At 55.3% G+C, this 19,395-nt stretch overlaps 1 protein-coding gene across 1 annotated transcript in view; it reads right to left on the reverse strand.

Annotated features, from left to right (window-relative positions):
* Positions 1–159: 159 nt before the first annotated feature.
* HYDIN (HYDIN axonemal central pair apparatus protein) overlaps positions 160–19,395 on the reverse strand; it is a 161,422-nt gene continuing 142,186 nt past the window's right edge. The window contains exons 64-84 of the mRNA XM_082489568.1: positions 18,583–18,801; positions 17,221–17,381; positions 16,272–16,384; positions 14,479–14,725; positions 13,687–13,899; positions 12,865–13,003; positions 12,329–12,494; positions 11,218–11,365; positions 8,908–9,115; positions 8,437–8,658; positions 7,731–7,900; positions 7,342–7,540; positions 7,009–7,167; positions 6,191–6,471; positions 5,644–5,863; positions 4,572–4,784; positions 3,050–3,213; positions 2,581–2,731; positions 1,968–2,198; positions 1,145–1,369; positions 160–670 (exon numbers count right to left, since the gene is read on the reverse strand). Coding sequence (XP_082345694.1) covers positions 206–670; positions 1,145–1,369; positions 1,968–2,198; positions 2,581–2,731; positions 3,050–3,213; positions 4,572–4,784; positions 5,644–5,863; positions 6,191–6,471; positions 7,009–7,167; positions 7,342–7,540; positions 7,731–7,900; positions 8,437–8,658; positions 8,908–9,115; positions 11,218–11,365; positions 12,329–12,494; positions 12,865–13,003; positions 13,687–13,899; positions 14,479–14,725; positions 16,272–16,384; positions 17,221–17,381; positions 18,583–18,801 — 4,314 coding nt within the window. The 3' untranslated portion in view covers positions 160–205. The remainder of the gene's footprint in view (positions 671–1,144; positions 1,370–1,967; positions 2,199–2,580; positions 2,732–3,049; positions 3,214–4,571; positions 4,785–5,643; positions 5,864–6,190; positions 6,472–7,008; positions 7,168–7,341; positions 7,541–7,730; positions 7,901–8,436; positions 8,659–8,907; positions 9,116–11,217; positions 11,366–12,328; positions 12,495–12,864; positions 13,004–13,686; positions 13,900–14,478; positions 14,726–16,271; positions 16,385–17,220; positions 17,382–18,582; positions 18,802–19,395) is intronic.

Consider the following 19,395-nt stretch of genomic DNA (forward strand, 5'->3'; position numbering starts at 1 on the left):
CCTCCGGCCCGCCCACGTGACCCCCTCCCGCCGCCCCGCCCACGTGACCACCCCCCCTCCTCTCCCCCCTACACAGCGCCCCCCGGCGGCGCGGAGGCCGCCTGCTGTCACCTCAGCTGGGTTTATTCCAAACCGAGCGCTACGGAGTTAATGGCCACAGTTAATTAACGCCCCACACCCCCGGGGTGGGGGTGGGGAGCACAGGTCATTTGTGAGCGGGGAGGCCCTTGAGGTAGTAGACCCAGGAGACCCCGCCCCCCCCGGGGCAGGAGACCACCATCTTGCTGGTGACAGGGGCCGGGCCGCCCTCGAAGGAGACGGCGATGAAGGTGGTTTTCTTGGCGCGCAAGCTCTCGGGGGCTCTGACGGCGAAGGCCGGATGCTCCACCGTGCACTGGAAGGCCGTGGGCTGCAGGAAGACGTTTTTGAAGGGGATGGAGGTGGTGGAGCCGGCCTTGATGAGGAAGGGGCCCTGGGGCTTGGGCGGGAGGGCCAGGCCGAGGAGGGGGATGCTGTAGTCCCCACCAAGCGGGGAGGAGAGCTGCAGCGTGGCCCGAGCTTCGCCCAGCTGGCAGGGCTCGTAGGTCACCTCCAGGCTCATCTCCGAGCCCCCCGGGCTGGCAGGAGCCACGCTGATGGTTTTTTCCGTCTGGAAGTCAGCACAGTTGGTCTGCACAGGGGAGAGAAGAGACCGTGGTGGGAGACGGTCACAAAAGCAAAGCCAGCACCTCAGGAAGAAACCAAGGGTCCCCACCACCATGTTGGCCAGGGTCGCTATCCCCTCCCTGTCACTGCACCTTTTCCCCCCTATGCTATAGCCTTGGTGAGTGCCCATGGTGGATGGCCAAATGTGCTTGAGCAGGAACAACCCTGCACCCAAACCCCAAGAGAAAAGCCAGCTCTGGCAGTAGGTTAAGGTAGGAGTCCAGGCACCATGGAACCTGCAAAAGCAGCTCCAACAAGGGCAGCGGTGAGGACAGTCCAGCTGGAGACAAGCCCAGTGTTGGTGGGAAGACCCCCAGGCTCACATGGCCACCCTGGCGATGCCAGGCCAAGATAGAGGGGCAGGATCCCTCGACAGAGAGGGCTGATGCTGGCCAGATGAGCCGCCTCCCAGCAAGAGCCCAAGGCAGGCTGGGCTCACCTGGAGGAGGTAGTCTGTCTTTTGTCGGGCATAATTCGTGATTTTGGTGGTGATGGTTTGACTAGAGCCCAGTGTGGTGCAGAAGTAGAGGGGCTTCTCTGGCCTGTTTGTGGTGGCTTCCAGGTGCAGGTCGTAGTAGAAAGAGCCCAAGTCGCTGCTCTGGAGCACCAGGCGCCCGGTGCTCTCCCCCATTTTCATGGGTTGGTACTCAAAGACAAGGTCAGCCTAGGAGGAACGAAGGGAAAACCCACTGGGTCAGGCAGAGACAGGGAAGGCAGGGCGCGGGACAGGGGAAATCGGTTTCTGGTGTGCTAACACAGTGCTGGAAGGCAACCCAGCACCCTCCCTCGCTCTGGGGCAGAGCCTTGCTGCATCTGAGGGACAGTTCACTTGGGGGACCATCCCCAACAGCTGAGAGCTCCAGCACTATCCCAGAAGCTTCCCGCCCTAAAATGTTCCTGTACTCCCCCAGGGCACGCAACAGCTCTTATCAATGCAGGCAGCAAACACCCAGCCAGTGGGGTAAGGCATGCCCTGCAGCCACTCTAAACTGAAAATACCCACACTAAATAAGGAGCATGTGGCACGAGGACTTGCCACATGAGCCCTGATGGAGGCATGTCACACGGGGGTAGCATGGCAGACTCCACCAGCACAGGGCAATTCCCACACGCTGCTTCCCCTCTGGATTATCAGCAGGTGGGAGCTGTCACCCTTGGAAAGAAGCCCCAGATGGTTCGTGCAGGGCATCACCCTTCAAGATCACCCACTCCCAGAAAGACCGCAGGGAGAGGAGAGCGCACTGGCTGAGCTTTGCACCTACCTCCGACTGTGCAGGAACAGTGAGATGTGGGGGAACACTGACATCAGGCACTTTGCAATCTATGGCAAACGTCACCGGGACAGGCAGAGGGTTGTCCACCTTGACAGTGGAAGACGCTCTCTGCCGAACAGCGGTGCTCATTTTGACAGTGCTGATGGGTCCCGAAGCGGTGGCCTTGAAAGTCACCATGTAGAACAAGTACTCCTCGGTCACTTTGTTGACGAAAGTCACCTGAATCAGAGAAAAAGGGAAGCACTGGTCATTCTGCACATAAAAATATACCACCTGTGCTAAGCCAGCTCGAAGAGACCCCCAGGCTCAGCACCCTACCTGCAAGAACGGCCGTAAGCAGCCACCGAGGAAAGCACATGTGGTATTTCTACTTGATACTCTCCCCAATATCCTGACCCACCTGTGCTTAGCAGCCCCCAGTGGGACCCTCGCAGAGACTGACACGCGAGTGGGGTGTGTGGTGAGATGCCTGCTGTTCAGTACCCACCTAGGACACCTACAATCCCACCAGTGGGCACGTGGAGGTATGAAAACAGGCACGTAGCTTCTCGGTGAGCCAACAGCTCCTTGAAGGGCCCCGCAGCCCGGTGTCCACACTTACCATTGTGTTAAAGACTCCTTCCTTGTAGGAGAGGAACGTGAGCTTGTAGTCCTTCTTGGCAGAGCCTGGCACGTCAATGTATTCCAGCCCCTGCAGCACAGAACTGCTTTCCAGGTTTTCTGGTTTGAGTATGTCCACCACCACGAGGAACCTGTGGGTGAGAAGGACGCAGTGAAGGTCAACAAGAAGGACTCCTATAGGATACCCGTCATGTGGGGGTACAACACAGCCCCCTCTCATCCTCAGTGCCTCAAGCAGAGGGAGCCAGCTCTCACCCACTGTGGAGGAAAGCCCTCCAGGTTGGGTCTGCATAGGCAGAAAGTGGGTAGTGCGATCCCAAACACCTACGGCCAGAAACGGCCAAGGAGAGTGAAAAGCTCGCAGGAAAACGCTTCCAGGCAGCGGGAAGCCCTTCCTTGTGCTGTTGCAGGGATTGCTGATGGGATGAGACTTCCTGGGCTGGACTCACCTCTGTGGTCTGTTCAGCCAGTTGGAAACGGGGATGAGCTCAGTGTAGGAAGTCCTACACGGTACCTGCCGGAAAATGGTCCCTGAACACTTTGGGGCCTCGGCAGTCCCTTGCAGGAGGTAGTACAAGCCTGTCCCATCCGGCAACGGGAAGAAGATGGAACCCTAGAGACAAGAAATAGGATAAGTGAGCTCTCTTATTCTCTGACCAGACTGGTTACTGGCTTTCAAGCACACCCAGACGGTCCCATGTCAGTCAGGCTGTCACCCGAGCAGCTTCGAGCAAGTCCAGCTGGCAGAGCCATGACTGCGCAGGTGGAGATGGCAACGGCGTACCCGCTCAGGCTGGCACAGCTACAGGACGCAGAGGCAGCGTGGCTGGGCAAAGCAAGGAAACACCGGCCCTGCAGCAGAATTGGTCTGACCATCCCACCACCCCTTTACTGGCCTTACTAGCCTGGGCACATCAGCTGCCAGCCCTGTGCTCGTGCAGGGACAGCCGCGCGGTAGGGGGGTGGCAGCCCCTGCTAAGCTCGGCTGCCCTGGCAGCGCTGGGATTAACCCATTTTTGCCAAGAGAGCAGCCCGTAAGCTATCGTGGCGGGGTCCCACCAGCCAGGGAGGACCAGGGAAAGTTCATATCCAGTACTCATTTTGGGTACCAATGGGTCACAGCCACCTGCCCTGTGGCATCTCCTCTGCCTCCAGAGCAGCCAAAAACTGCAGGACTCTAAAGAGATACTGAGCGTATGCAACCCTATGGGGCACATATCTGCTGAGCACCCTGGAGACGGAGCCCAGAAGCTTCTGGCCTCCACTCTGGCCTATCTGGCATGGTGTAAGGTCAGCTGGAGCAGGATGACTCCAGCAGCCCCAGCCCCCCAAAGCCCTTCTGAACTAACCCTCTTGATTTAAGAGCTTGTCCCTGCTCTGTCTCAGAAAATACTGCCCACGAAGACAGAGGGGGCAGTCACCGCCCCCTGCCCGGCCTGAGACCTGTGAGAAGGGCTCTTTCTAAAGCTCCTGCATTGCCGAAGGTGATGTCAAGAGAGATCTCTCTGTCGTTTCCCGCCAGACTGCTCATGGTGAGGGGGATGTTGAGAAACGGGAGGGCGGCTTCGCCCCCTCTTGTTCCCCGCGTGCTATAAAAGGACCAGAGCAGGTCGTGCTTAGGCTTGGGGAGCCCCTGCAGCCCACAGGACTGAGCACGGGGGTCTCCGAGCCCCCCCCCGGGCTGCACAAGCAGGGACCAGGAGCTGCATAGAACAAGCTTCACTTCCAGGAGCTTCAGACCACCTGAGTTTTTAGGTTAGCTGCTCCAATACGTTTAGTGGCCAGTCCAGACTTCCCACCTGAAATATCCTTTCACCTGGCCTCTAGCCACCAAGAAACCCAGCTTCCAACACAGGACCACAAGACAATTTCTGCTTGGAGGGGACCTCTGAAGGTCATCTCGTCCAGCCTCCTGTCCAAAGCAGGATGAACTACGAGGGTCAAACTATGAGGGTGGCCCAGCTCACGTACCTGATGCTTCTTATTCTCAGAGCTCATGGTTAGGGGGTTGTAAGTGATCTTGTAGGGCTTGTTTTGTTGATTGGCCTCTAGACGGAAAATTTCAGGCCCTTTCCAGTGTTTCCCCTCAATGACAGGTTGCACGGTCCAGGCCTCGTTGCTCGGGTTGGACAGGAGGATGGTCTGGCTGTGCTTCTCACGTACGTCACATGTGAAAGTCAGTGTCTGCAACAGAAGAGGACAGAGGCTGCTTGGTCGTACCAAGGAACTCTTTCCACTCTCACAGACTCTGACTAGCTCTACGCCAGGCTGGCTCTGGAGCACAGGGAGCAGCTTTTCCCCGTCACACACAAAGTTTCCATCTGAGCCATAGCTTTTGGTGTAAATCAAGTTGCCTGTTGTTAAAGAAGGGAGAGGAATAAGGCTTTCTGCGTGCTGGGTAGAAGGGGCTGCCACCTCCTGAGGAGGGGAGAAAGAAAATGGGGAGTCCTGGAAGGATCTCTCTCCAGCGCAAGGACAAGACCTGCAGCCACACAGCCCCTTCGCGGGTGGGCTGAAGAGCATCTCCGGGCTCTTTTTTGGGAGTGAGAGCCAACGTCTCCCAGCTGCAGCCTCCTGGAATGCCTGCGAGGGCCAGGAGTCCTCCACGCTGCATCCCTGTGCCCCAGGAACTGGATGCGGATGCCTTCCCAACTCCTAGTGCTGAATGCTCTCTCCTGCTCCTACAGGGAGGAAGAGTGTGGCTGTGGGTGCAATATTGTGGGTATAGGTGGGTGGGTCGGGAGGGGGTCTCAGAAGAGCCCTGCAGGTTGTCCCTGCGGCCAGGGATGCTGCAATGCAGAGCCAGGACTGCCAACGGGCTCTCTGGAGGAGCGGCATCTTTAACAGGGGAGGGAGGCAGTAAGAGGGCTCAGACATTTTGGGAATCCTGCCCAGCGGTTTTCTCAGCTCTCTGGGATACCCAGGCAAGATGACACGTAAGAGTGAGTCTTCTGTATGCAAGTGTCCTCCAGTCCCTGCTCTGGGAGAGATGTGGTGCAAATGGTGGGCTAAGGGCGACCCATCCTGACTCTGCTTCGATTACCTCTTTGGTATTAGGGATCTCCATGCAGCATCCTGCCAGCGTAAGCTGGAGCGGCTCACTGCCCTGGATGAAGCACTGCAGGCCCTTGTACTGGATAGCGTGGCTCAGCTTAGAGGGGCGGAACGTCACGACGAAGGAGACGTCCATTCCTGGGGAGATGTAACCCTTTGCGGGGCTGATGGAGAAATCTGGCTTGAAGCTCTTGATGTCCCACTCAAACCTTGCCAAGGAAAGCACAAGGACAGGAAGGAAGGATTAGCGACTGAGAAGCTGAGAATGCAGTTTGCTGTTTCTAAGCCTCTTGTGGGCTTTTCCACCAGACCTCAGGCATAATGCTGAGCCACCTGGAAATAAGGCTTCAGGCTGGGGAGGACCCATCTGTAAACAAGCCTGTGGTTGTATCCCTTGCTAACTTCCAGGGCCTGACCACACAGTGGTGGCTGCGTAACTCTCCACTGGGATGGAAACGCAAAGGAGAACTATCTGGGCAAGCTACAACTCCATCCAACCCTCATCCAAGCTCTCAGCCCTCAGAGTTTTGCATTACTTGACTCCTATGTCGCCCGTGTTCTGCATGATGATGTGCCGGGATGTGTGGCTCTGCTGCACCACCGCTCCAAAGCTGAGGTGTTCCTGGTCCAAGCTCACTTGGATGCCCTGGCAGGAGCCCCGCACCATGAAGAGGGAGCGCGCCAGGCCGTTGCACTCCAACATCACTTCTACAGCAAACGGCTGGATGCGGCGCTTTGGGGAGAAGTTCACCTCCACTTTACAGGTATCTCCTCTGGGCTTCAGAGTTAGTTCGCTGATGGGGTTCAAGCAGAGAACCTGCCCAAAGAAATGAGTGGAGACTACTTCATCTGGCAACTAAGCTGTGAATCCTCCACAGAATCTTCCAACTCCTGTTCTCACCCCATCAACATTGCCCCAATCCTACCCATTCCTTTGTACGCATCCCTGCATACCAAAGGTATTTCCCTGTGATGTGGTGAGCTGGATTACGTCTTCCAACGTAATCTCCCCGTGAGCTCCAAGAGAGTTGTGACTCTTGGTCTTTAAAGATTACCTTTCCATATCTAACATACATGGTCACATCCCTAACGTATGTGTCTAAAACAGGTGAGAGCACCTTCTTCTCACTTCTGGCTATGGGGGGAGTCCTGACGCCTGGCTCAGATGAGGTATATCACATATCTATCAGCTGGTAGAGCAGTCCCAGCAGGCAGGACAGGACAGCAGAGCAGACAGGCAGCCAGGACAACACACCACTGTAACTACCAGCTCCCACCCAGAGCAGCTCATCGCTACCTGCAGGCATCCCTGTAGGCACACCAAAGTGCTCACCAGTGAAGGAAGATGCCTTACCCCAGGTTCTTGCAGCTCTGGCGTGGTGGACGCGAGACGGAGCTTAAAAGTGAGAGGGGCAGCACTGTTGTTTGCTATGGTGACAATCTTCTTCACTGTCTGTCCGACGGAGAGGGCTCCCAGCTTCACCACCTTTCCTTGTGGTTCCACAACATCAACCTGAGGCGGGAGGGATTAATATAAAGCGAAAGGAAAGAAGAAGAGGTTTTTTTACCACCTTCGTAGCAGAAAACCAAAACACGTTAGGCTGGGGAAGAGTGATGAGGAAAAGGAGAGAGAAAGCCATGCCGGCTGTCTGCCTCCTGGAGTTTTAGGTCTTGGGTTCCATCTCACCTTCATTTCTGTGCCCCTTCCTCGGACCTCAACAGTCTGCTGGCAAAGCCCATTGATTTCAAAAGGGATGAGCTCATGGTAAGACGCAACCTCTCGGGGATAGAAAGCGATGGGCACCTCCGCTGTCCCTCCTGGGTGTAGGACGCACCCTCGGAAGTCCACTTTCAGGTGCGCGGTGCTGGTGAACAAGCAGTTCAAACTGGCAGAAAGCACAGCAAAGAGGAGCAGAGGTGTCAGAAGGCCGCGTGTACTCAGATGACAACATCAGGGCTACTTAGGGCTCTCCTGTCTCCTCTCCATGCATCCTCAGGATTTCACCCGCAAGGGTCATGAGGATGTGAAGCAGGTGTGTTCTAAACAAGGGTCAGGAGTGTACGGAGTAGACGTACCTCACATCCCTGTCTGCCTCGTTTGTGACGACAACGGTCTGACAGGCAGGTGGCATTCCAGCGTGGTAGATGAAGCAGGCTCCAAAATTGAGACTGGTGGTGGAGAAGTGGACAGTGGGCACTACCACGGTGGCCAGGAACACGCAAGTAAACGTGGGACCCTTGCTGATCTGGTGAGGAGCAAGACAGTGTGAGCCAGCTAAGGAGATGGGAACTATTGCTGCAAACACCAGAGATGGCTGAGGAAGAGCACGGGGGGCAGCTGGCTGCAGTGACAATAAGGAAAAGCAGGTGCCAAAGGACCCCAGAATGGGAACAGGAGGTGGGAGGTTTGGGCTGAGAGGGAAAGGGTTTCTGGAGAGTCATGACCCTGCTTTGTGCAGTCACGTGCTGGTGGGACCTTTCCGAGCTGTGGGACCCAACTCAGCAGGGACCCGGCAAGGAGAAACAGCTCCATCTCCATGCACATCTGGGACCCCCTCAAATTAGGGGCATAGAGGGATATGTCCTGCCACAAAAGCGCTTCCCAAAGCGGTCCTGGATAAGCGCTCATTAAAATATTCCGTTCAGAAACTGTCAGGCTCTTTATTTCGGCAGCAGAAGCCTCTTTGCTGCGATCGGGCTCTTTAGTGCCGGAGCTCACCCCTAGCGCTGGGCTCCTGCTGCCAAGGGAAGGTGAAGGTCCCGTGTAATGCCGGTGCCTCACCTGCAGCGTCAGCTCTACGTCCTTTAAAGAGCACATCTTCTGTGGGTGGAAAACCAGCTGGGTCTCTGCTTTCCCCTCCGCCTGCACGGCGCCCGTCTGAGGGGTGATGGTAAGGACCTGCTTACGGGCTGCGGGGCCGCTCAGCTCCCACGAGAAGGCGAAGCTGAACTTGCCGTTATTGCGGATGCTGAAGATGCGCTTGATGCTCTCGTTTAGCTGTACCTGCGGGGAGAAGGTGGTGAGGAGTGGGGCTTGAAGCACGGGCGAAGTGCTGGCCGGCCCAGCAAGCGCTCCTTCATCTTTCATATTCAGTTAACGACCTGTCTGAAAGATCAACCTCCCTCCCTCTAGAGACCCACAAATGAGGAAAAGCATTCCCTCTTGTTCAAAGGTATCCGCAAAGCTCCTGGTTAAGGTCTAGTCTTACAGGGCTTTGTGGGGCAAACGGTTCGGGGAACCAGTGCTGCTCACCTCCTTGAAATCAATGACGTTAATCTCTTGTGCACTGAGCTCAGTGACACAGCCATCGCTGTCCTCGCACCTGACAGACACATTCATGCTATAGCTGGTGGCCTTGATATTCAAGGAGAGGGGCTGGGTCTTCCTCTTCACATCGCACTTGAGGTTGAAGACCACCTCTCCTTCTAGTGTCGGTGTGAGGAAGACTGTAACAGGAAACCTGGGGGGAGAAGATCCTTTTTGCTCTGTCCACTCTTAGCTTTCTTGGCCCCACGTTGCCTGCTCTAAAGGACAGCAGCTGTGCAATGGCTGTGGTGGGACTGCAAGCCTGGGAGAAACCAGGAGCAGCGCTCTGCCCTTCCAGGGCCTTCCACTATGGAGCAAGCCCTGGTGAGCACTGTTTAGGGTATGAAGATCCATGAAATGGCAGAGGATACAACAACAAGGCAGCAAACCCTGAGCTAAGGCTGACCTCACTGCCCTACTAACCCATGTGCTACAGGGCACTGTTGGGTTGAGACCTCACTTCTGTCCCAAACACAGAGGAGGGCACTCAGAGACTCTCAGTCTCTCCAATCTCTCCCCCCTAAAGGGGCTACGGGACAACTGGGAAAGGACTTTTTACAAGGCACGTAGTGATAGGAGGAGGGGGAATGGCTTCCAACTGGAAGAGAATTTTCCCTGTGCAGGTGGTGAGCCCCTGGCGCAGGTTGCCCCGAGAAGCTGTGGCTGCCCCATCCCTGGAGGTGTTCAAGGCCAGGTTGGACGGGGCTTGGAGCAACCTGGGCTGGTGGGAGGTGTCCCTGCCCAGGGCAGGGGGGTGGAACGAGATGATCTTCAAGGTCCCTTCCAACCTAAACCATTCTGTGCTTCTATGATCTGTATATCAGGTGTAACATCCTCTCTGTAAAGAGGAACGATCCAGCTCCCATGACAGCAGTACAACGTGAGTGCCACCAAATTGCCTCTTTGTGATTTTTGTGGGTAATTTCTGGCTACATGATCAAACATAACCAAACTATGGAGATTTAAAGAATTACCATAAGTAATAAGGAATTAATTACTGTGAGCCACAGTGACTGATACGGGATGCTCTCATCTTGCACCCTGTGGCAAGCCAAAATTCATCATCTTTTAAGCCATAGCAAAGTTGCCCGGAGCTAATGCGTTCTCCTTACACCCAGGCAGGCTATGGGTGAGCACAGGGCCATCCACGGTGGATCAGCAGATAACCTAGTGACCCGTTAGACTGCTTGGACTCACGTTCATGCCTGCTGGCAAGTCACAGCTGCAGTTTACAAGAAAAGAGCATCCATTTTCTGACAGGTGATCCCTCAAAACACAGCTAGTTGTGTAAGCCTGTCGCTGTCCCCCAATATGGGCGTAAATGCTGCTTGTGTGCTTTGTTGCTCCTGGTGGCTTTGTGCAGATCATGCGTGGTGAGCTCTCCCCCTCTGCTCTGCCCCGGGGAGGCCACATCTGGAGCGCTGTGTCCAGTTCGGGGCTCCCCGGGTCAAGAAGGACAGGGAACTGCTGAAGAGGGTCCAGCAAAGGGCTACAGAGATGATGAGGGGAGTGGAGCATCTTTCTGCTGAGGAAAGGCTGAGGGACATGGGGCTTTTCAGTCTGGAGAAGAGAAGGCTGAGGGATCTAATCAATAAATCCTTCAAGGGAGGGTGCCGGGGGGACGGGAACAGTCTTTTGTCAGTGGTGCCCAGTGGCAGGACAAGAGGGAATGGGCACAAACGTGACCATAGGCAGTCCCATCTCAACCTGAGGAGGGACTTCTCTCCTGTGCGGGTGGCAGAGCACTGGCACAGCTGCCCAGAGAGGGGGGGGGGAATCTCCTACTCTGGAGACATTCAAATCCCACCCAAGCATCATCCTGTGCAACCTGCTGTAGGTGCCCCTGCTCTGGCAGGGAGGTGGGACTGGATGAAGTCCAGAGGGCCCTTCCAACCCATGATTCTGTGTTGCTAAAGGCACACAGGGAGGAGAGGAGACCTTGCCTACTTAAGGCTGCTGGCTCAGGAAATCACAGGGTTAAAACCCCCCACCATTTTCATCAAAACCAGGAGATCCAAAGCCTGAACTTCTCCAGGAAGGGGGCCTAGAAGACTGGGGTAACCCCGACACAGCCACTTTATGGAGAAACCTGCAGTTTCATGGTGTCCCCGTTGGGAAGGACCGAAAAAACAAGGCAGATGTATGCTGTTGCTGAGGGTCACCTGGTGACTGTGGAGGGGAGAAAGCCTCAAAAGCAAGACGACCGTGCGACGTTTGGCACGCAGGAGAGGGAATCTGGCCTGTGAGCCCTGTTACCTTGAAAGAGGAGCGATGGAGCCTTCCATGGGCTCTATTTTCATGGAGGCGTTGCATCCCTCTGAGAAGAGAGAGCTTTCTCTGAAAGAGAAGCTGAAGGCTTCCTTCTCACTGTTGATTATATGGATAGTCTGGTGTACCTCGTGGCCTGGGGAGAGGAAAAAGCAGCTGCTGAAAGCCTTTTGTTCCTCTGGCCACCAGACCACCACTGTCCACTGCGTTCCTGCCTGCCAGCTCAGCCCTGCAGGCAACTTGCAGCCAGGAGCATTGCCTGCGGCATGGCACGCTCAGGATGCCAAAGTGGAAATCTACTTCTGACCCCGTGGGCACCCCTGCATCAACCCCAAATCCCCTCTTGGAAACAAGCCCCAACTACGTGCCGTGTTCCTGCCACGTGCCTTCCTCCCTTCCCCTTCCTCTCCCTCGTAGACTTGGGTGCCAGGAGCTGGATGCTCTGCTCACGAGGGCCCATCTCCATTTCCAGCCTCTTTTATCCTCCCCCTCTGCTCTGTCCTGGGAAGGCCACATCTAGAGCACTGTGTCCAGTTCTGGGCTCCCCGGGTCAAGAAGGACAGGGAACTGCTGGAGAGGGTCCAGCAAAGGGCTACAGAGATGATGAGGGGAGTGGAGCATCTTTCTGCTGAGGAACGGCTGAGGGACATGGGGCTTTTGAGTCTGGAGAAGGGAAGGTTGAGGGGGGATCTTATCAACGCTTATCAATCCTTCAAGGGAGGGTGCCGGGGGATGGGAACAGCCTTTTGTCAGTGGTGCCCAGTGACAGGACAAGAGGGAATGGGCACAAACTGGAGCATAGGAAGTTCCCTCTAAACCTGAGGAGGGACTTCTTTGCTGTGCGGGTGGCAGAGCCCTGGCACAGGCTGCCCAGAGGGTGGGGGGGGGGTGTGGAGTCTCCCACTCTGGAGCCATTCTAAACCCGCCCGGACATGTCCTCTGCCACTGCTGGAGGTGCTCTTGCGGGGGAGGGACTGGGGGAGCTCCAGAGGACCCTTCCCACCCTCACCACTCTGGGATTGCCTGCTGGAATAACGGGACTACTGGGCTCCTGGAGAGGTACACTTCTGAGCGTGTAAGGTGTAAGCATGGTGCTCACCAATTAACAGCAAGCGGAAGTTCAGGTGGGATCTGTCCAGAGTCACTAGCGGGTCGGTGGTGTTGCCCACCAACAGGAACGGGATTGAAATGCTCTTCTCAGGGATTGTAAAGACCCAGAATGATTCTGTGATGTCCAGGTGTCGGGCGATGAATTCAAACTTCATCTGGGGGAGAAAGAGGCAGATGAAGGAAAGTTTCTGCCCTTGGCAGGGTAAGGGGCGGGAGGTGGTGGGGTGTAGTCTATACCACCAAGAAACCCCAGGAACCTCCACCTCCTGTTGCTGTGAGCTCAGAGTTAGGCTGCTGTGCCACTGAGAGCGCAAAAGCATGGCAGATGTGGGGTACAGGGTGAGAACAGGTTCACCTGCCGGTTCATTTGCACTGCAGTCAAAGGTTTCCTAGAATCATAGGCTCCTTCTTCATAGCCTTGGCAAGCTCACAGTGAGATGGGACGCCCAGTAAGTGTAGATGTAGCCCGTGTTAAACTGGTAATCCATGTACACTGGATCTACCACCTTAATTTTCTGCACGCACCTCTGCTTTCTTCCCTGGCTGGATCTGACCTCTCTTGGCGAGGCAGAAGAAAGCCACCTGTTCTGGTGGGGCTTCGGCATCTTGGCAAGTCCACTGGAAGGAATACGCGGAACCGGTTGGGTTCATAACCATGAAGGTCCTGTGCACACAGAGCAAAAAGGACTACTAAGGTCGTGTTGGGACGTTAATGACTCTGTCCTGCAGCAGACATCAGGCACTGCCAGTCCTGGACACCAGCTGGAAGGAGTTATTTGGTATAGGGGAACAAGACTGGGAGCACAAACATTTCACCTGCTTTCTAGGGGCCCAGTTCGCCTCCCAGTTGTCTACAGATTAATGCCTATCGACAAAGAAATTAGCAAGGATATAGCCAAACTCTTGCATGTTAAAATGGTAAGAGCAGGTGAAAATGGTAAAATCAAGTGCAGTAAGACTCCTTTGGAAGATGGTACTTCTCTGTTGTGGTTACAGCCTTCACTGACCGTGTCTGACTAGTATCTCAAAGGAGCAAGAATGTCCCAAGGATGCTCCTCAAAGGGACAAAGGCTGTACTGGCCACACTGCACAGGCTGGGGACACGTGGTCCTCCCAGGCTGACCCACACCTTATTGAAGAAAGGGTCAAAGAGAACAGAAAATTGGCCAGTTGGTCACTGAAGTGACCACCTTGTTCCAGCCCCAAAACAGACTGGTGGCCAAGTGTCAGCAGATCACAGACAAGGTACAGATGTGCTGTGAGGCTTGGAAGAGTAGCTGGAGAGGACTCTGGTTAAGGGGGGTGGACCAGGAGACCATCAACGGGAGAAGCCATGCCCACACCTACCTGCTAATCCTGCTGCATACTCCAATTGCCGCAAACTCAATCACTCTTGTGTTGGGATCAAACGTTGCCCCCTTTGGTCCCTGCAACTCTGGGCTGCGCCTTTTCGCGGTGATGTAGTCAGAGTCTTCCAGTTCAAAGTGGCAGTCTGGCATCAGGCTTCTCCCGCTCACAGCCACCTCTGGGCCCTTCTGATTTGGCTTCAGGTTAGGAATACTGGGAAGAAAGGGATCGGTATTAGCCAGACTAACATTTCCAGCCAGCCAACTGCTTGTTGGACAAGGACACAAGGGTTGAAGGTTGACACGTCTCCCTGGACGGCATGCAAGGGTTGCATCCTCTCTCTGTGCAAGCATTGAGCAGCGAATCAAACAGAACTGCGCACTCTGCCATGGAGGCAGCAGAGGTGAAACGGCAGAAACATGAACAGTTACGTGTCTAGAGACCAACCACAGCACACAGGTTTCTGTATGGAGATGGAAGCCGGGCTTATCTGATAAGGAAGCACAGCTAGGGGCTGGCTGGCCCTTGACAGCCTTCTTGGATCTCTCGTTCCAGGTTTTGCAACCCTCTAAGGAGCTGAACATTTCATACAACATCTTTTCCCAGTCTGTCCGTACCTGCCTTCTACCAAGGCTGGATGATCATCTTTCTTCACTCTTGTACGTTGGTTGTTTCTGCTGCCTCTCTGGGGCTGGCTGTCCCCGGGTCTGCACTCCCACCCTCCCCAATAAGAGCCAATACCACGACTATCCATCAGCAGCACGAGTTGAAAAGTGCCTGGACGTTTCTTACCTGCAGAACATACAGCTCTCAAAGTCCCCCACGTAGACCGGAGAGAACTTCATCTGGAAGAGCTGCTCCTGGCCGGCAGGGATGGTGCCACTGCAGGGCTCGACAGAGAACACCGGGGTGGCGCTGCCGGTGTTCAGGGATGAGCTCAGGGAGGAAGAGACCTGCTCCAGTTTGCAGCTCAGTTGGCTCGAAGAATGGCTAGACTGGAGCTTCACAGGGGTGCCAGAAGTGGAGGAGAGGAACCCCCCTGCGGTAAGGAAGAGGTTATAGCAGGACATCTTTCAAGGAGCAAATCCTCTGCTCCCAGCACCTCTGCCTCCTGCTGCGGGTGGGACAGGAGGGAGCTGGGATGCACGTGGAGCATCTCTGGCCAAGTGCTTTCAGAAGGAGGACTCCCAGTGAAGAACGGGGAGAGTGGTCAGTTTGCTTTCGGTTCTCTGTTTGCTAAATCCTAAACCCAGCAAGTCGTGGGGACAGGCGTGAAAGTGAGAACAGACAGGAGGGAGAACAGGGTGGGGGGCAGCAAAAACAGTGAAAAGGCCCAGCAGAGACCCCGCAAACTGCTCGAATCAAAACACACCACTGACCATCCGTTAAAGATGCTGGGATGACAGCCGGGAAGGCTGTACGTCAGCAAATTAAACGGGCCCAGGACTGACGCCAGACACTTCACACTGTTAAACTCTCTCTGTCTCCAGGGCTGGGGAGCTGAGATGCAAACTTCTCCTGCAGAACGGCTTCTGGCCAGTGTTCATTCCCAAAACTAACAGTAGAGGCGACTGTTACAGCATCTGGGAAAATTTCTGGGTGCTGTTTCACATCCCAGTACGTCCCAAGGACAGTGTTAAGTCCTCACTGCCTGCAGAACTGAATTTTGCTTGTCGTGCGTGGTGGAAAGAAGGCTTTGGGGAACAGTGCTGCTCTGTCCTTCACACCCTTTCCTTCCTTCCTCTTTGTCAGGCTTTCACAACCGACGACCAGCCAGCTAATGGCACAGCCCAGCAGACCAGTTTTGGCACGAGCGTGCCCTGCGCCGGGGAAGAGCCAGCGCCAGGACCCACCGGGGACGGAGATAAGGACATGCAGAGCACCAAGGACTGGGTTGGGCTCTCCAGTCTTGGCCATCAGACGAGCTGCCCGTGGTAGGAAACGTGAGAGCTGGCAGCTCTCCTCACTCCTGTTTCCACCGAGACCTCTTGGACACACAGCCCCGTTTCCCTGCAGAGAACCACACCGCTCCCAGGGACACCACGTGTTCAGATGCCACCGCGTTACTGCAGGTTAACGAGTCACGGCCCCGCTGTTGAGCTCCAATAGCGGCTGTGAGCGGAGTCTCCGCCTGCAGCGGACAACCCCGGTGGCTCAAATTTGGGAGGGTTAATTTTAGACAGTGACTTTACGCTTGTCGTGGCCTGGGGAACTGCACACGGACAGTGACTGCGGGTCAGCCAACATGGATTTTCCCAGTCTCGGAGACTTCCCAAAGAGGTGCCCCGATGTCCCCCCTTCCCAGTCCTGACCCACCACGTGGCTCCCCCCTCAGCCAGGCTCAGCTCCCGTGCAGAGCAGGAGCATCACCAGCAAGCACAGGAGGGTCGGAAAGGCAGGGAGGGGGCAAGGAGAAAGTCTCCAGCTGTAACTGGGAAGATGCTGATGAAAGCGGATGACTGGACAGGGATGAAAAAGTAATTCATGTTTTGGGGTGAAGTGGGATGTTCTTCTCCCCAAGACCTCAGCTACCAACTGAAACACCCCGGGCACCCCCCAGCTGCCGCAGAGAGCTAGTGCCTTACTGTCCAGACTGGGCGGGAGCAGCTCCCCAGTATGGTTCACCACCCTTTCATCCTTCACAGCCATCATCCAGCTGTATTCCAGGGCCACGTTCCCCGTATTGGACAGCTGGAAACTGAAAAGCAAGAAGGAGGAATAAAAAGTCCAATAAATAGAAAGCAAATAGAGAAGTAACACTGTACGGTGGGCTCTGGGCACCCCTTTCGTTACGTTGAGTAGCATCTTCTTCCCCAGACTTTGCCATGGCTCGATCGCTGCCCTGGGCCGCTCCGAGACAAAGAATTTCAAAGTTTGGAAGTTAAAGAGGAAAGGGCAGACACGGTGCCCAGGAGACTTAATCCAAGGGTCTTATTCCGGTCTTTATGTCTCGGTTTGACGTTATTTCGACTGCAAACTCGTCCTCGAGCAGATGAGGACAGGCAACGCGCAATGACAGCAAAACCATGGCTGTTCTCAGCAGAAAGGCACAGCCGAACTGAGCCTCTCCTGGCACGTCTTGGCAGGATGGCAGCCACCATCTCCTGCTGGGCTTTGTGTGCGGATACACGGGCCCCGGCGCCCAGCCAGGACTTGGAGAGAACGAAACAATACATGATTTATTTAAAGGTGAGACTGAACGTAAAGCCCTCCATGGGACTGGGATCCACATGGGGGAGGTGTGCCGGGTTACGTGTGGAAGCCGAGACCTCAGACTCAGCAGGCAGCAGCGCCCCCCGCCGAGGCTGATCAGCCTGTTAGAAATTAGAAGAGGTTTAATTAAGCCGCCAAGCGACGAGCGTGTCGGTGTAACCTCTGCTGGCACGGGATCATGAGCAGAAGGAAAAAGCGGGGGCCACTGGAGAGCGCAGCGTGGCTCTGGGGAAGCAGGTACTGGGTCAGCCCCGGGCAAAGCCTGCTCCTGCTCGCAGGTCTGGCCCCCCACACTCATGTCTGCCCCCCCCCCCCACTCACGTGAGTATCCTCGTCTGGAAGAGCAAGGTCTCCTTGAACTGAATCATGTCCATATCCAGCTGGAACTCGGCGTAGTCAACGACAGCACTGAGGCGAAGCTCCACCTCACGGCTGCTCTTCTCCAGGACAGTGTGATCCGGTTCGGGGTCTGCCTCGATCACCTCCAAACAGGAGAGGGAAGAATCACTGAGCAGAGCCCACAAAGCCAGGCTGAGCAGGGAGCCTCTCAGCCTCCAAAATCAGCCATGTTATGGGGGCTAGGAAGGACCATTCCCATTTATTTCCCTGGAAAGATGACAAAATTTGACCCTTCCACTACAGTATTTGTTTCTACCTACTCATCAAAGCCATCACCACCGCTGAGTACACCCATGGGGACTGTGACCGGGTATCAGCCCCTGTGTTTCAACCCTGTAGAGCGTCCATCCTTTTTCCTAACCCCCTATGAATTCCGCAGGCCTCTAAATTAGGATTAAGTTCAACTGCTGGAGCTCTGTGCGTGGAGAACCCCCCAGAACGAACAAACCTAGAAAGAACCTTCTCCTTGTCTTAGGAGAAAGTTTTCCCCAGATGTTACGCGTGGGGCAACAGCCACACTTGTAGGGGCTGGGGATGGGCATTTTGGGATGGGAACGAACTCATCGGGAAAGTCTCCGACTGCTGATGCTTTGAGGAGGAAGAAGTTTGGCTTACAGGTTGTACAATGGCTCAGAAACTAGGGAAGAACCTTCACACCAATTAAGTGTGTTTGGCAATAATGGGAATAAAAGCCAGATTTTCTGGCAATGATAATTCTCGGGAGCGCTGCATGACTCCCATACAGTGCCTGGGCTGCCCCGTAATGAAATATCCCACACGGTACCGAGACCACAACCAAAATCTCTTTGTAGACAGAGCTCAGAGCTCACCCACAACGTGCTGGTGGGCTCACCAGCGCACACAGAAGTGCTCCGCTTCAAAACAAGAGATCGAGCGCACTGGATTTAACTCCTTGTTGGTGAAGAGGCACTGAATCAGATGAAGAGATTTCAACGCCACAAAATGCATTACCGTAAAACGTGACCTCCCCTTCAACACAGGCTGCAACGCTTCAGCTTTTGGCAGCGACTGATAGTTTGCATGTGGCTAAACATCTCTTGTCAACCTAAATGCCTCTTGTCAAAAAGACTTCCCCATCTCGCGTGACAGTATCAGGTCAACGTGCATCCACCTCTCCCCTAAAACGTGCTGCTGGTTAACCTCACGGATAGATTAAGTGTCAGGAAGAAGCAAAAGCTGCTTAGTCAGCAGACATGTCGGTCTGCTGCCGTTGGCAGTTCCTTTTGTAGAAGCTCAGTTGGCTTTTGCTATTGTGCTTCTTACCTTCTTCTTCACGGGCCACGTGGCTGCCGGGTCCTTCGTGGCATCCACCCACTTGACAGTGCGCAGGCGGTCGTCCCAGTCAGCAACCTGCTCTGGTGGCAGCTGGAAGGTGATCTCAGCCACCTTACACTTCACTGGGTGCATTTTGAAGGCGACCGCGACGTCTGATTTCAAGGTCACTGTGATGTCCTTAGCACAGCCAGCATGGAGGTGTCCCACCTAGGGAGAACCAGAGAGCTAAGACCAAACTGGAATTACTGGCAAGGGCAGGACTGACAGCAAAGGGACTGATGTGGTGAGCAGCTGTGCCAGAATTGGGCAGAGAGAAACCTTATGAAGTGCAGCAAGGGCAAGTGTAGGGTACTGCGCCTGGGGAGGAATAACCCCCTGCACCAGTACAGGTTGGGGGCTGACCCGCTGGAGAGCAGCTCTGTGGAAAGGGACCTGGGAGTCCTGGTGGCCAACAGGATGGCCATGAGCCAGCAATGCGCCCTGGTGGCCAAGAAGGCCAATGGCATCCCGGGGGGCATCAAGAAGAGCGTGGCCAGCAGGGCGAGGGAGGTCATCCTCCCCCTCTGCTGTGCCCCGGGGAGGCCACATCTGGAGCGCTGTGTCCAGTTCGGGGCTCCCCGGGTCAAGAAGGACAGGGAACTGCTGGAGAGGGTCCAGCAAAGGACTACGGAGATGATGAGGGGAGTGGAGCATCTTTCTGTTGAGGAAAGGCTGAGGGACATGGGACTTTTCAGTCTGGAGAAGAGAAGGCTGAGGGGGGAACTTATCAACGCTTATCAATCCTTCAAGGGAGGGCGCCGG

This window comes from Vanellus vanellus (assembly GCF_965231255.1).
Source record: "Vanellus vanellus genome assembly, chromosome: 12".
Classification (NCBI taxonomy): Eukaryota; Metazoa; Chordata; class Aves; order Charadriiformes; family Charadriidae; genus Vanellus; species Vanellus vanellus.